Raw genomic sequence first — 16,499 nt, 5'->3', positions numbered from 1 at the left:
GAAGTAATGTGGGCAACTGGCCAGAAAGCTGGACTTCCTGAGGCGCTTACTTGTGCTGTGCATGATAGAACTTGATAAGGCTCTGCAGAAAGTCTGGTCCTTGCTTCATTTGGCTTTCGTTGGCTTTCAGAAGATACTAGATGACAGGGGAAGAAAAGAAGAAAATGCCCGGTCAGGATCTAATGATAACAGATTTTTCAAAATGGTGTTGTTGGTAAAGTTGCATGACTACTTTGCTCTCTCCCTTTAGTTGAAATTCCTGCACCGCAGAGGGTTGGACTAGATGACCGCTGAGGTCCCTTTCAACGCTACAATTCTAGGATTAAATGACCTTTGAGGTCCCTTGCAACCCTACAATTCTGTAATTCAATATTGACTGATGCACATTAATATTTTATGTTAGAATTTAAAATTTCATAGTGCTTACAGTATCAAAATGAATCTATTTGGACTGGCATACTGTGTTTTGAATGCTGTGGTGCCAGTTTGCATTCTTGTTGTGTCATCAGCCGCTTTGGGTGGAAAGCAGCAGACAACTTGCATAAGTAAAATATATATATATATTTTAAAGAAAAGTAAAACAGGCGCCTGCTTCCCTAGATATACTAGACACGCCTCATATCTTTCCCCTCCTGCTATTGCTCCTCTGGCACAGAGCTGTGAGCGAAGAAGGAGTGCTTCCATGTGCTGTTATTTATTTAACAGTGAAGCTATTCAAAGGGATGACTCACTCTCTGGCGGAGCCCCAACCCTTCCACCCAAATCAAGGAAGAAAGAAAAGGGGGGGAAACCACACAAAGGAAGAGGGAAGCTGCCACCCGCCCAACACTGGGGAGCTCTTTTAACCCTTCTGGAAAACCCAACCCTTCACAGCTCACAAGGAGCCAACAGTCAGCCTCCTCTCCCGATTTCTCGCACAGCTGAAAACCCCACATATCAAGATGGCTGAATGCCCCTCAGGAGCCAAAACTCACATTAACCTGTTTCACTGACCTGCAAAGACTGTTGCCTTAAGCAGCTGGGGGTGAGGAAGGTATTTCTTTCCCCCAATAGATGTACATAACATTACACCAAGGGGCCCCACAGACAGAACGGCCAGAAACTACTGCAAGAACATAAGAACCCTGCAGCCCCATCCTGGTTCTTAGGACAGCCAACCAGGTGCCATTAAAGGAAGCCGCCAAGCAGGACCCTGAGCGCAACAGGAAGGCAAGTCTTGCACTCACAAGCAGGAGTCCGCCATTCTGCAGCGCTCACCATCCTCGCCACGGCAAGCGTCTATGGCTCTTTGGCAAGAGTAACAAGAGGCACCTGGTTTCAGATTGTTGTTGTTGTTTAGTCATTTAATCATGTCTGACTCTTCGTGACCCCATGGACCAGAGCCCGCCAGGCACTCCTGTCTTCCACTGCCTCCCTCATGCTGGTAGCTTCGAGAACACTGTCCAACCATCTCGTCCTCTGTCGTCCCCTTCTCCTTGTGCCCTCCATCTTTCCCAACATCAGGGTCTTTTCCAGGGAGTCTTCTCTTCTCATGAGGTGGCCAAAGTATTGGAGCCCCAGCTTCAGGATCTGTCCTTCCAGTGAGCACTCGGGGCTGATTTCCTTCAGAATGGATAGGTTTGATCTTCTTGCAGTCTATGGGACTCTCAAGAGTCTCCTCCAGCACCATAATTCAAAATCATCAATTCTTCGGCGATCAGCCTTCTTCATGGTCCAGCTCTCACTTCCATACATCACCACTAGAAAAACCATGGCTTTAACTATACAGACCTTTTGGTTTCAGATGGAGGGCTGCATCTCTCCATGGGCAACCTCGCAAGCCAAGGATTGGCAGCTCCAGAAGCAACCAGCGCTAGCCAGAGACTCTTGGAGGCTGGTTCACCAGGGCGATTAGGGCACTGCCCCACCAACCTCAGTCAGCTGTCAATCAGCCATCACCTGCCTATTTTCTTAGATCACATCTACATCATGCGTTTAAAGCATATAAAGGTAAAGGGACCCCTGACCATTAGGTCCAGTCGTGGCCGACTCTGGGGTTGCGGGGCTCATCCTGCTTTATTGACCAAGGGAGCCAGCGTACAGCTTCTGGGTCATGTGGCCAGCATGACTAAGCCGCTTCTGGCGAACCAGAGCAGCACACAGAAACACCGTTTACCTTCCCACCGGAGCGGTACCTATTTATTTACTTGCACTTTGACGTGCTTTCAAACTGCTAGGTTGGCAGGAGCAGGGACCGAGCAACGGGAGCTCACCCGTCGCGGAGATTCGAACCGCCGACCTTCTGATCGGCAAGTCCTAGGCTCTGTGGTTTAACACACAGCGCCACCCACGTCCCTCATATGGCTCATATTAAAGCATATGGCTTTCCCCAAAGAATCCTGGGAACTATAGTTTTCCCACCGCGGAGCTACAATTTCCAGCACCCTTAAACTACAGTTCCTGTGATATATTTTTTGGGTGGGAGACTATGTGCTTTAAATGGATAGTGTGGTTGTGAGCCTACAGTCCAAAGGGTTGCATTAGCTGTCAGCTTCCCACGTTGCTGCCCTTGCAGAATTCAGAAGGCAGGACGGGAACGTGACTAGTATTAGTTGGCCCTGCTCATCATTGGCTCAGTTTCCACTTCCTGTTAGCCGCCCTACCATCTGCCCCACCAAACTCAGTGGTCACTTGCCACCATGAACCAGAGGGGAACAGTGGGCAAAGCAACAGGTTGGACTCTCACCTTTGTACAGTAGCCTGTGCAAATGCCAGGGCTTTACACTCACAAACACACTTAACTCAGCCTCCATCTAAGCAAGGAAGGAAGCAAGAAGCCTCACCAAGGATACATATTCAGCAAAAGCACTAGGTGAGAGTACAGAGCGCAGTTGGGGGAATCCCAGCCACATGTGGGCCCAGAGCCAGGGGTGTCACATACTGGCTTAGAACAAGGGACAGGGAATTATCCCCAATTCCAAGCAGAAAGTTGGGGTTGGCAGTCGGAGCCCCTGATTTCTCCTCCAGCTCTGAAAAGCTGGAGAGGGCTGTTTCAGCAGTAAGGGAAATGTGTCCCTTGCAACTTGGCTACCCAGAAAAGCAGATGTGTTCTTACCTCCTGCTGTAGTAGACAGAAAGGGGGGTTGTGCCTGGTCTCTCATGGTGTCAGGGACTAAGGCTGCAGCGCATAGTTATGGAACTTGCTCCTGCAGGAGGCAATGACCAAGCCATCAACCAAAGATGGCTTTAAAAGAGGATTAGGCAAATGCATGGAAGAGAGGGCTGCTGATGGCTACTAGTCACAAAAGCTATGATCTGCCTCCACATCTACCTGGTTGTATCCATTCTGCCCCACCGATTTCAGTAGGTCTGCTAGAAGCACAACTAAGTCTGGATGCCCCTATGAACGCACCTTTTCACGATATCTGCACATATTGCTCTGACAAATGCAAGTCACACACGACAGATGTTGGTAACAGAAACAAACAAGTCTTGACGCGTCCACAGCTGCGGGCCTCGCAAACAACCAGGAAATGTACAGAACTAACCAGCACCGTATTGCTAGGCAAGGCTCCCTTGCGTATTGCAACATGTAAGAAAGACAAGCTCCTTTTGCCAAGTCCAAGTCATTCTTTGGCAGGTCTAGGGCTCAGGTGGCCGGCTTTAAGCATATGCAACAAGTTCCACGGAGCCAGAGAGAATCTCTCAGAATGCAATGGAAAAAATGTTCTCCGGAGACAGCCGAGCAATGCTGCGGAGAGGCTGCCAGAGGTATGTGGTTTCCATAAATTTGTGGATTCCACCGTCCAATCACCAAGTGTTTAATACACCTTTGGGACAATCCAGTGCTGTATGATTGGCTGGGAGAACAGCAGAGTTGCAACAGGCGGGGGGTAGGGAGGGGAGATGTGTAGCGATGAGAAAACATTTCCAGCTGCTTGGATTCCTTCCTACATGGGAGGGGTTGTTATCATTAGCTTTATTGTGTCTCCCCCAGTCCTACCCTGGCCTTTGGTGAAAAATGCAACAGGGAAATGTTTGGGCCTCCAGCCGAGGAGACGTTCTAAGCCCTGATGCCTCCTGAAGTTGCCCCATTTTTCCATCCCAGGCATAGCCAATGTGGTTCTCTCCAGATGTTGTTGGACTCCAACTCCCAACAGCCTCAGCCAACATGGCCAATGCTCAGGGATGGGGGAATATGCTATTCAGCAACATCTGGAGGGCATTACGTTGATTATTCCCGTTCTATCCTATCAGAGTTCCTTCCATCCTGTTAATTTTTTCCTTATTTGCCCTGGCTTTTCAAAGCAGGGGCAGAGAGTGTCTGGTCTGTGGACCAATCCTGGCCCACCAGGGCATCCATCTTGGCCCATGAGGCAATTTTCTCCAAACTACAGCTTGCATCACTGGGTCACATCAGCTGAAGGGAAGGGGGGTTGGTTTCAATTGTGCTTGGTGCTACTATGCCAGCATGCCCCCCCCCTTCCAGGGAATGTGCTGGCAAAGCAGACCTTGCCCCCCCCCACTGTGTGTCAATTTTGAGAAGTGGGAGGGACCACCCACCTATCACTCACCTGACACCATCATGATGTCTGAGATGGCCATGCCCACCTCTCAGAGTTGGCCCTGTGGAAGGGGATGGGAGGTAAGGATGTGTCCCACCAGGCCAAATGGATTCCCCACCAGTTTTAACATCTCTCTCCCCCCCCCCCATTTAATAACTTTCTTTCCTTTTTCATGGATGCATGATTTGGGAAAAAGAAGGTTATTTCCTCAGGCTCCCAGGAACAAACTTGTAGGCATGTGTACATGCGTGCATTGTGTGTTTAGGAGGCACACTAAAGTCAGAAAGGAGTTGCTCTCATTTGCTTTCCAGAACAGTAGCTATATTGGTCTCTCTGCGCACATTCTGTATACTCAAGGACTACCTCTCCCCATGTGAACCAACACAAGAACAGGCCTTCTCAGTGGTGGCTCCCTGCTTATGGCACACTCTCCCCCTGGAAGGCATACCTGGTGCCATCACTATCTATTTTTAGGAGCCAGGCAAAAGCTTTGTGTTCTCCCCTGCCAGGCGTTTGGCCTTTAATTTGCAGGGGTTTTGATATCTGTGGCCTCGTCCAGTGCCTTTTCTATAAATATGAATGTGTTTTTAGCTTTTACTTTGTTTCAGTTTTACATTGGTTTTAATCTATGTGCTACTTTTTTGTTGTGGTGTTGTTGTTTTTTTTCATTTTAGAAAGCGATTAGTAAGTGCAACAAATAGCAATATAATAATAGCAATACACCAATAGCATCCAGCCCCCAACAGATTACCCCCAAGAGGAGGTGTCCTCTGAAAAGAAAAGAAAAAGTTTTCTACTCCTGGGTCAAAAGAACAGCCAGAAAGTATCAAATAAGTCTCCCAGAGTTTTTAGGTTTCAGCCAAAGGGCCTAAGTAGCTGCTGAGCGCCAGTTAACCCCAAGTGCCTATGCCCACACAGGGCCAAGCCAAGGCTTTGCTGTCAGGGTCAAGCATCCAGTCCTAGGAGGAACAAACACCACCATTTTCAGGGAGTTCCTACCTCGCACATCTGAAGCTGGAAAGCGCGGCGCTCCTTCTGCAGGTCTTCGGCGATTTCTGCAGCCGATGGTTCGGCCTGAATGACTCCAGATATCTTGGTTCGCTCCTTCTCCTTTTCCATCTTTGCTCTAGGGGAACGAGGAATGCCAAAGATAATGCAACAGCTACAACTCCCATCAGCCTTGATCACTGGCTGTGCTGACTGGGGTGCTGATGGGAGTTGGAGTCCAACAACATCTGGAGGGACACAGGTTCCCCATCCCCAACCATGGTTTAGAGATGATGGCGACTGTGTATGAGCCTGTGACAGCCACCAGCCTAGGTGCATTTAAAAGAGTTTCAGACAAATTCATGGAAGATAAGGCTCCTAGGCTCCATGGCTATGTTCTACCTGTACTAGGAGCCAGTATGCCTCCGAATGTCAGGTGCTGGGGAGAATACAACTGGGGAGAGCACTGTTGCACCCCAATGCCCTGCTTGTGGGCTTCCCATTGGCGCATCCAGTTTGGCCACTGTGAGAGCAAGATGCTGAACTAGATGGGTCTTTGGCCTGATCCAGCAGGCCTCTTCTTATGTTCTAACACAACTCACAGCCTTTCCTGTTATGGCAAGATGCACTATATATTATATGTTTAATTAAAGGTAAAGGTAAAGGGACCCCTGACCATTAGGTCCAGTCATGACCGACTCTGGGGTTGCGGTGCTCATCACGCTTTACTGGCCGAGGGAGACGGCGTACAGCTTCCGGGTCATGTGGCCAGCATGACTAAGCCGCTTCAGGCGAACCAGAGCAGCTCACGGAAATGCTGTTTACCTTCCTGCTGGAGCGGGAATTTATCTACTTGCACTTTGATGTGCTTTCGAACTGCTAGGTTGGCAGGAGCAGGGACCGAGCAATGGGAGTTCACCCTGTTGCAGGGATCTGAACCACCAACCTTCTGATTGGCAAGTGCTAGGCTCTGTGGCTTAACCCACAGCGCCACCCGCGTCCCATATGTCTAATTACATAATAGTAATTATTTCTAAATTGGCGCCCATACATACAAATTAGAGCATGCAATTCTACACAGGCATGTGTCTTCTATCTCTTTTACCTTGGTGGTGCGTAAGTGGTGATCCTACTGCAGTTGTATTCATACAGGCTGCAAGCAAGCAGCTACATGGCAGAGAAATCTGCCATGTGTTAAGTAGGAGTGTTTTTAAAAATTCACCCATGGTATGCAACTGCTGTGGTCCATTTAGTTACCTCTGGGACCAATGCAACAACTAAACACTTTTCCGTTTATTTTATTTGGGTGGGGGGAGATCCCGCAGAAATATAATGGAGATCAGAGCTAGGAAACACAAAGAGTCAAACTACTGGTCCATTTAGCTCAGTATTACCCATGCAAGGATGGAGAAACCAGCTTTCCAGATGTTGCTAGACTACAACTCCCATCAGCCCCTTGTAGATCTCATCCTCCTCTCCAAGTCAGATCTGGAGGCTTCAGAGGACCTAGAACTGTCTTGCCCAACCTGCTGTGCCCATACAGTCTCACCAGCCCTAGCCAGCAAGGACAATGGCTAATGGGGACAGGTGTTATGGTTCAATAGCATGTGATGGGTCCACAGGTCCACCTCTGATCTATGCTGACAAATAGCAGCTATTCAAGATATCAGAAAACAGCATTTTACAGTCCCTCCTGGAGAACACCACGCATTGAATCTGGGGACCTTCCGCTGGCAAGCTACAAGTTCTAGCACAGCCACCAGAATGGTACTGGACAGCACAGCAGCACAAATAAATAAATAGCCGTCTCATTGGCTGACGCTAGCTCTGCCACCTCCCATGCCGCTGAACCCACAACAAAACACCTTTGTTTGAGAGGAGATGGGGAAATGAGCCAGAGGCAGCAGGGGTTACTTACACTTTGGTCTCATAATCCTTCCAGGCCTTTTCAATCTGCTTCTTGGAATCCTGCCAAGCAAGAGGGGGGCAGAGTTAGCAGGGGACTCCCCAAGGCGGAGTGGGGGGGGGAGAGAGATGGGAAGAGGGGGCAGCCACCCCCTAGCGAGCCACCAAAACCTTTCCTCCTGCCAATGCCAGGGAAGCAGAACATATTGATTACAGCAAGGAGAAGTTGTTAGCTGTTAAGCCGTCTCAACGGAAGCATTCCCCAGGCCAGAGGCTGAAAAATCCGAGTCTTCGCTTCTCTGCACTTCAATTGATTTCTGGACTGTAGGGCCATTTGGCCATGGGACAGAAAGGGCATCTGTTCAGCAGGCCTGGAGCCAGAATTCTGCTATGGGGAGTGGATGTGGGGAGAGTGCTAAGGGATTCTTGTAAGAGCCTAGTAAAACAAAAGTCTGGGTTTGTTTATTTTTTTAGTGCCTCAAGCACCTAAGCATCATTCCCTAACGCCAACGTCTTTTGCATTCATTGCTCGGAACCAAGTTGGTTTCTTACTTGGCAACTGTGCAGAAAACAGTCTGGGTGTTCGTTCATTCATACATACATACACACACACATACATACATAGTCAAGCTCAATTTTCAAGTGGAGATCCTTGCCAACACAGCACCAGTCATGCAAAAGAGGAAAGTAAAAGCAAGTTTGAGGCTGGACCATTAGGGCAAGTGGAGAGCTGGCCCCCAAGTTCAGTCCACCTTCAGTCAGCACCCAACTTCCTGCTTTCTTACTCACAACCAATCCAGAAGGTACTCCAGTTCCCAGAGTTCCCTGTGAAGAGGGATTGGTTGTTAAACCACTCTGGGAATTGCAACTCTAGAAGGAGGAAAGGGGTTTTCCCTAACAACTCCCTGCACCCTTGAGAAACTACAGCTCCCATAATTCTTTGGGGGCAAGCCACGACCATTTTTAAAGTGGCATCAAAGCGCTTCAAATGTATGGTGTGAAAGGTGTGGAGTAGCTAGCCTACCTCAATAGGGAAGGACAAGAGGGGGAAGCTCAAGGGTTCCCTGTGCAGGAGAAGGGAAAAGGCAGGAGTCAAGGAGATTTATGGTGTATCTGCAGTTGCAGCCTCTGGCTTGCTATTTCGACAAACACCCCACCCTTCAGGGTTGCACCACAGACCAGGACTTGATGACATCACTCTGCTCTGAGCCCCAGGTGTCAAAGGAAAAGGCTGATGAACTGGATCCCAGGGTGTGATGCAAAGGGAAAGGGAGCTCAAGGTGGCATACATGGCTCTTCCCCTCATATAATCTCCACAGCAACCCTGCAAGGAGGTTAGACTTAGAGGCAGTGACTGGCCACCCGGTGAGCTTTATGGCTGAGTGGAGATTTGCACCCAGGTCTTTCACGTCAGAATCTAACACACTCCTGGCAAATAGAAGGGGGGGAAATGGAGGCAGTGAGAGATTTTACTTTCTTGGGCTCCATGATCACCGCAGATGGTGACAGCAGCCACGAAATTAAAAGACGCCTGCTTCTTGGTAGAAAATAAAATAATAATAATAATAAATAAATAATAATAATAATAATAAATTTTATTTATAAAAGCAATGACAAACCTAGACAGCATCTTAAAAAGTAGAGACATCACCTTGCCAACAAAGGTCCGTATAGTAAAAGCTATGGTTTTCCCAGTAGTGATGTATGGAAGTGAAAGCTGGACCATAAAGAAGGCTGATCGTCGAAGAATTGATGCTTTTGAATTATGGTGCTGGAGGAGAGTCTTGAGAGTCCCATGGACTGCAAGAAGATCAAACCTATCCATTCTTAAGGAAATTAGCCCTGAGTGCTCACTGGAAGGACAGATCATGAAGCTGAGGCTCCAATACTTTGGCCACCTCATGAGAAGAGAAGACTCCCTGGAAAAGACCCTGATGTTGGGAAAGATGGAGGGCACAAGGAGAAGGGGATGACAGAGGATGAGATGGTTGGACAGTGTTCTTGAAGCTACCAGCATGCGTTTGACCAAGCTGCGGGAGGCAGTGGAAGACAGGAGTGCCTGGCGTGCTCTGATCCATGGGGTCACGAAGAGTCAGACACAACTAAATGACTAAACAACAAGGCAGCTTCCTGTGTCCCATGGCCCAAGCCACAGAGAACCATGGTTCTGTGACCTGGGCAAGAGTGCCTTGCAAGGGTGCAATCAGCAAACTGCTAAAATGAGCTTTCATCAAAAGAAAACGAAAAGCAGCAAGAATCTGGTGCTCATGGGTCTATGCCCAAAGGTTGGTAAAATCCCAGAATGGGGTTGAGGAAAGGAAGAGAGGGAGGTTGATCCATCCCTCCTCTGCCTGCCTGCTCACTTCCTTGCAATTACTGATGTCCACATTTTTTGAGTGAGTGCTGTGGGTATCATTGGGACATTTCACTTCCTCCTCCTCCTCCTCCCGCCCATCCCTATCGAGAGACAGAAAGCGAGAAAGTGACACTTTCCTGACACTGATCCAGAATATTGTGCTAATATCCTGAGAAATATATTGTATAGGTATGGAGCAATGTAAATGGAATTTAAATATGAATTCAGGAGATCTAGGCTCTCCACAGCTACTGTGGACACTGGCAGCCGGCTCCTCTGCACAGTTATGCAGAAGAAAGTCCTGTCCAGCTCATTTGGTGAATGCTCCCAATAAAATATGCATATGTGTGCAATTCCACTGTACCCTAATGATATACTATTATGAGGTTTAGCTGAATATGCTAAATTTATTACCACTCTTTCATTACATCATAGAAACATTTTCTGATACAGTCTTCTCCTAAAAAAAATTAAAATAAAAAAGCAGCATGCCTGGGTTTTCTGCATAACATAATATCTACTCGCTAGCAGGGATGGGCTAAGCGGTCCAGTTCAAGGCAGGGCTACTGCAGTGCACCCCAAGTGGGGCTTCCCTTGTACAAAATGCTGCAGCATGATTGCTGGCCCGAGCGAGAGTCAGCATATTGCACACCTGTGCTCAAAAATCTGCACTGGCTGCCAATTTGCTATTGGGCTGAGTTCAAGGTGTTACTATTGGTACAAAGCACTTAACGGCTTGGGACCAGATTACTTAAGGGATCGCCTTACCCCATACATGCTGACTCAATTCTTCCAGTCTGCAGAATCTTCGGCAGACTGCACTTCTTGCAATCTTGCACTTCTGCAAGTGTCGTGCCATGTTCATTCTGTGTTTGAAAGGAGCCATTCCTTTAGCATGGCAACAACCTATACTTCGGAACTCCTTGCCTGCTAATATTGGCCAAAGATGATCACTGCCCAGTTTTAGACACCTGCCGAAAACTTTGGTTACATCTGCTCCTAAATTTGTTTTAGATGTTTGTGGTTTCTTGGTTTTAGATCTTTCTAAACAGTTTTTAAAATGCTTTAAATAAGTCTATTTCATTTTTGTATTTTTCTTTTTTAATCACAGAATGTTAGCCACCCTAGGATCATTTGTAAATAAGAGGGGTATAAATGCAATATAATAAATCAGTAAATTGCATCCCAATTCGTTTAATTACACAGGCACTACATCATAGGTCTGTTTTGAGCATTTCCTTTTTCTTAAGAATGCAAGAAAAGTCCACATTTAAACTGCACACATTTTGCAGGTGCTTTTTATGTGAGATTTCCATTCTTCGGTGCGTTTGTCAAGACACTGGCACAACAGAACAAACGATGTGTTGGGACATCAAACCGTGGGCCCAGGCACCTCTGTTTGGACACATCTCCCCAACTACACCCTTGAACACACACCATGCATACACGCTTTTTAAAGTACACCTACCAGCCGGCTATCTTTAAGTTGCCCTTTCAGCAAGCTGTCCAGAGGAAAGGAGACGATATTGTTCAGATTCTGCACCTGGAAGAGCCACAAATAAAAACATAGGCAGCCATTAGTGTTCAGCTAGGCAGGCCTTTTTACCCAGGTTGGCATTCATCTGTGATGCGTTTTTATTTCAGCTTCTAACACAGACGTAGGAACCAAATCTCAGTCAGAAGCTGAAGCAAAAGTTTAATGAAGCTCATGTCATTATTTTTAAACACACACGGCATTTCATTTCATTTCATTTCATTGCTATATATGGGTTTTTAGTTCAGTTCTGGTTAGAATGCCTCCCAGCTTCCCCCAAGGAATTCAGAGAACTGTATTTGGAAGAAAAACCCAGACTCCTGTGTTGGATTCTGAAGCTGTGCTCAGTGAATGAACGTTCCCGATTTAAGTTCACGAAGTCCTTCGTGTCTTAAAAGGAATGGGTGAGGGGTGGGTGGGTGTCATGCTGTTTATAGCCCCATCTCTGCACACTGGCCTTACTGACCCACAGCTGGCAGTCATGCGCAGGGGCCCTGTGCACTTCAAGGTGCATGTGTGTCAAATGGCTCCATGCCACTCCCTTCACGTGCAGAAGTTCTACAAGCATACATCAGTATGTGCAGGAGGCCTCTTCACGCCAACACCAAACATTGCTGGGAGAGCTAAATAACTCCCCACGCCCGACACATTCTCTCAGTGAATGCCTTATATGCAGAGCTACACACATGCAGGCTTATCATCTGATGTGGACCGTATGCGCCCTTTATTGATTTGTTACACATATATACCACTTTTCCTCTTCTCTTTTTTTATATAAATATTTATTGAAGTTTTCACAATATTACATAATAAAAAAGAAAAAATACAAAATAAAAAATAAAAAATAAAAAAGAGTTAAAAACAATTCCATCTTTTTGTCACTTATCTTTCATTTGCTTGTTTCCCAGACCTCCTCATACCTCCCTTTTTTGTATTCCAGTTCAATTTATTAGTTCAGCAATTCCTTTCCCTCCTTATTTTATCCTGATCTTTAATCTTAATATATTATAGTATTAAATTTTTACCTGTTAAAAATCCATTTTTTTCATATTCTTTTATACCATTACAGCTAGAAACCACTTAACTTCAATCCAACATCATTCTAACATTCATTAATTTTGCAATATTTCTGTAAATAGTCTTTAAATTTCTTCCAATCTTCTTCCACCGACTCTTCTCCCTGGTCTCGGATTCTGCCAGTCATTTCAGCCAATTCCATGTAGTCCATCATAACTCTTCTCCCCACAACAACCCTGTGAGGGAGGTTAGGTTGAGGGATAGTAACTGGCCCAAGGTCACCCAGAGAGCCTCATGGCTGAGCAGGGATTCAAACCCTGGCCTCCCAGGTCCTAGTCCAACACTCCAACTGGTATGCCACACTGACGCTGGAGTTCCAACTGGTGTACAGCAGGGCTGGAGAACCTGCAGCCCTCCAGGTGTCATTGGGAATCCAATCCCCATCAGCCCCAGCCAGCACGGCCACTGGCAAAGCATGATGGGAGTCCAACAATATCCAGAAGGCCACGGCTCCCCATCTCTGTCACAGAGTGTGGTCCGACATGCATATCTAGGCATCCCTTTTAGCCCTCACAGCTAACTGGCGTTGGAGCCTGCAGGGCACAGTGACATCAGAGAAGGTGCACAGTCCCACTCTTCCCTCCAAAGCATGCAGCAAATGTGCCAGAGGTGGGAACATTTTACAGCCTGTGGGTCACATGACCTTCTGGGCAGTCTCCCAGTGTTATGTACTGAAGTTCTCACCCTGGGCCAGCAGGGGGATACTGTAGATAGATTTCACTCAGGTCCACATATGCAAATAAGGGATTGAAAGTGATATTCAGTGATTGGATAGTTACAGAAAGTGGTTACAGTTGCATTGTAGTGGAGCTCTATATAAGCAGGCTGGCTGAACCCTTCAGTTCAGTTCTGTTCTGTTCTGGCCTGTGAATAAACAAGACCTGTTTGAAGAATCGCTGTGTCGTCTGATATGTTCACCCACAACTTAACACCTAGAGGCCACATGATAGTGGTGGCTGGGGCCAGAAGCAAAAGCAGGCAAAGCAACGAATCTAAAAAATTTACTTTTGTACATTAGGCTGGTACATGCACGCCTCTCTGTCCTCCATCCAGGCAAGCAAAAGGCATTATCGGAGTCCAAGGGCACATTCCCATGTGGGGCAAAAGATTCCTGCATTGCAGGAGGTTGGACTAAATGACCTTTGGGGTCACCCTTCCAAGCCTAAAATTGTATGGTTCTGTTATTCCAGGCAAGCAAATGCACTCAACCAGGGTGCAATCAGGGCTGGTGGGGGACACAGCTTGGGCAGATGGGGTGTGGATGGGGAACATGTGTGGCACAAGATGGGGCAGGGGGTGAGGGGCCCCCCAAAACCAAAGAGCTTACACCCCTATTTACATCCTGCGTTGCTGGAATCCTGTCATTAACACTTGTTCTTTTCAGAGATCTTAGCATGTGGGACACAGCATACTTAACTAGAAATATGCTTTGCCCCTTCTGTGCCACCCCCCAGATTTTTTTTCTCCCTGCCAGGTGGGGTTTGTGTCTGGGGTTCCCCACCCCTGCTATCTGCAGAGGCAGGTCCAGAAAGGGACTCTTATTTATTGGACTATGCAAGCCTCACTCCAACTAAGGTAAATATTGTTTCCTGCTCGTCTCCCCCCAACTCCTCAAGCAGGCCAGATTTGGGATGGCATGCAGATATGGAAACAGTGGGGGGGGGAGAGACTGTGGGGTGGGCGGTGGGGAGACAGACTGAAGATGCTAAATCTCCTCCAATTTGTCTCACGGCAAGATAATCCTCTTCCTGTGCAGGAGACTCCAGGGCAGCCTCAGATGGCTGCAAGGCACAAAAATGTCTGGTCTGCCCACAAGCCACATCTACTCCTCCACTGCCACAAAAACCACAGGCAAGTCAGCCCTTTCTCCCCGCCTTGCAAAAGCCACAACCCACAGCTGGAAAGCGGAAGGGGGGGGGAGTCAGGTGAGAGCATCGCATGGCCAAAACCGTAACATGACCAGAGGCAAAAGGAACAAGCCTGGTTCAGTTGGAGACCTGACAGCCTACAGGACTATCTCCCAAGCATCCAAAAACTCAGTCTGTGAGTATTTAGAAAAGGATGCTATGATTACTAAGTCCCAGCATGGGTTTCTCCAAAATAAGTCATGCCAGACCAATCTGATTTCCATTTTTGATGAAATTACAAACTTGGTGGATCAGGGAAATGCTGTGGACATAATGTACAGTGGTACCTCTGGATGCGAACGGGATCCGTTCCGGAGCCCCGTTCACATACAGAAGCGAATGCAGCCCACATCCACGCAGCTCGCAATTCGCCGCGTCTGTGCATGCACGTGACGTCATTTTGACCGTCTGTGCATGCGCGAGTGGTGAAACCCAGAAGTAACACGTTCCGTTACTTCCAGGTCGCTGCACTGCGCAACCTGAAAATACTTATCCCGAAGCTACTTCAACACGAGGTATGACTGTATCTTGATTTCAGTAAGGCTTTTGACAAAGTCCCCTATGATATTCTTGCAAGGAAGCTGGTAAAATGTGCATTGAACAAGGTAACTGTTAGGTGGATTTGTAGCTGGTTGACTGACCGAACCCAAAGAGTACTCATTAATGGTTCCTCATCATCCCGGAAAAAGTGACAAGTGGGGTGCCCCAGGGTTCTGTCCAGGGCCTGTTGTTGTTCAATGTCTTTATGACTTGGGATGAAGGAATTGAGGGGAATCTCATCAAACTTGCAGATGACACCAAACTGGGTGAGTAGCGAAGGCCGCAGAAGACAGAATCAGAATTCAAAATGACCTTAACAGATTGGAGAACTGGGTGCAAGCTAACAAAATGAATTTCAATAGGGACAAACATAAGGTTCTGCACTTAGGCAGGAAGAACCAGATACATATATAGGATGGGGGACACCTGGCTTACTACAGTACAGTGGTGCCCCGCAAGACGAAATTAATTCGTTCCGCAATTTTTGTCGTCTAGCGAATTTTTCGCCTTGCGAAGCACGAAATTCCATAGGAATGCATTGAAAATCAATTAATGCGTTCCTATGGTCAAAAAAAGTCCAAACAAAGCCAAATTTGGTACAACAACAGTTTATTAACTGCTCTTTAAAGTCACACATACTGTAAAGAGCAGTTCAAAAATTTAAGGGAAAATAAATTAACTTTATAAACAAAACATGTCTTTGTTTTTAGTCAAAGAAAAAAAGTTGCGAGACGTTTTCGTCTTGCGAAGCAAGCCCATAGGGGAAATTCGTCTTGCGAGGCAAATCGTGAACGGAAAAAACTTTCGTCTAGCGAGTTTTTTGTATTGCGAGGCATTCGTCTTGCGGGGCACCACTGTACATGTGAAAAGGATCTAGGGGTCTTGGTTAACATGAGTCAACAGTGTGATGCAGCAGCAAAAACAAAAAAAGCTAATGCTATTCTAGGCTGCATCAACAGAAGCATAGTGTCCAGACCATTCTATTCAGCCTTAGCCAGACCACATTTGGAATACTATGTCCAATTCTGGGCACCACAATCTAAGCAGAATATTGATAAACTGGAATGTGTGCAGAGGAGGTTAACCAAGATGATCAAGGGTCTGGAAACTAAGCCTTATGAGAAGCGCTTGAAGGAGCTGGGTATGTTTTGCCCCTGGAAAAGAGGAGACTGAGAGGAGATCTGATAGCCATCTTCAGATATCTTAAGGGCTGTCACATGGAGGAGGGAGCATGCTTGTTTTCACCTGCTCTGGAGAATAGGACTCGAACCAATGGCTTCAAGTTGCAAGAAAGGAGATTCCGACTAAGTATTCGGAAAACATTTCTGACAGTAAGAGCTGTTCAGCAGTGGAAAAGACTCCCACGAGAAGTCCTTCCTTGGAAGTTTTTAAGCAGAGGTTGGATGTCCATCTGTGAAGGATGCTTTAGCTGAGGTTCCTGCATTGCAGGGGGTTGGACTAGATGACCCTTGGGGTCCCTTTCCAACTCTAAGTTTCTATGATTCTAAGTCTCGGACCAACCTCTCTTGGGAGGGAAGAGGAGGAGCGAAGAAAATAAAGAAAATCCACCCTGCGAGTTTTATGTGGCTGTGCTGAAGAACCTACACACGAAACTAAATCAGTGCCACCCACTGACATGCTGACTCAGA

The 16,499-nt window shown here is 47.1% G+C and overlaps 1 protein-coding gene across 3 annotated transcripts in view; it reads right to left on the bottom strand.

Moving 5' to 3' along the window:
* ASAP3 (ArfGAP with SH3 domain, ankyrin repeat and PH domain 3) overlaps window positions 1–16,499 on the bottom strand; it is a 75,696-nt gene that overhangs the window by 27,149 nt on the left and 32,048 nt on the right. For all 3 annotated transcript variants that reach the window (XR_014221802.1, XM_082231525.1, XM_082231526.1), the window contains exons 4-7: window positions 11,261–11,335; window positions 7,450–7,499; window positions 5,544–5,670; window positions 51–136 (exon numbers count right to left, since the gene is read on the bottom strand). Coding sequence is in view for 2 of the 3 variants with exons in the window: in XM_082231525.1 (XP_082087651.1) it covers window positions 51–136; window positions 5,544–5,670; window positions 7,450–7,499; window positions 11,261–11,335 (338 nt within the window). In the remaining variant the exon portion in view is untranslated. The remainder of the gene's footprint in view (window positions 1–50; window positions 137–5,543; window positions 5,671–7,449; window positions 7,500–11,260; window positions 11,336–16,499) is intronic.

Source organism: Podarcis vaucheri (assembly GCF_965113315.1).
Source record: "Podarcis vaucheri genome assembly, chromosome: 7".
Lineage (NCBI taxonomy): Eukaryota > Metazoa > Chordata > Lepidosauria > Squamata > Lacertidae > Podarcis > Podarcis vaucheri.
This window is presented reverse-complemented; position numbering and strand designations above follow the sequence as displayed.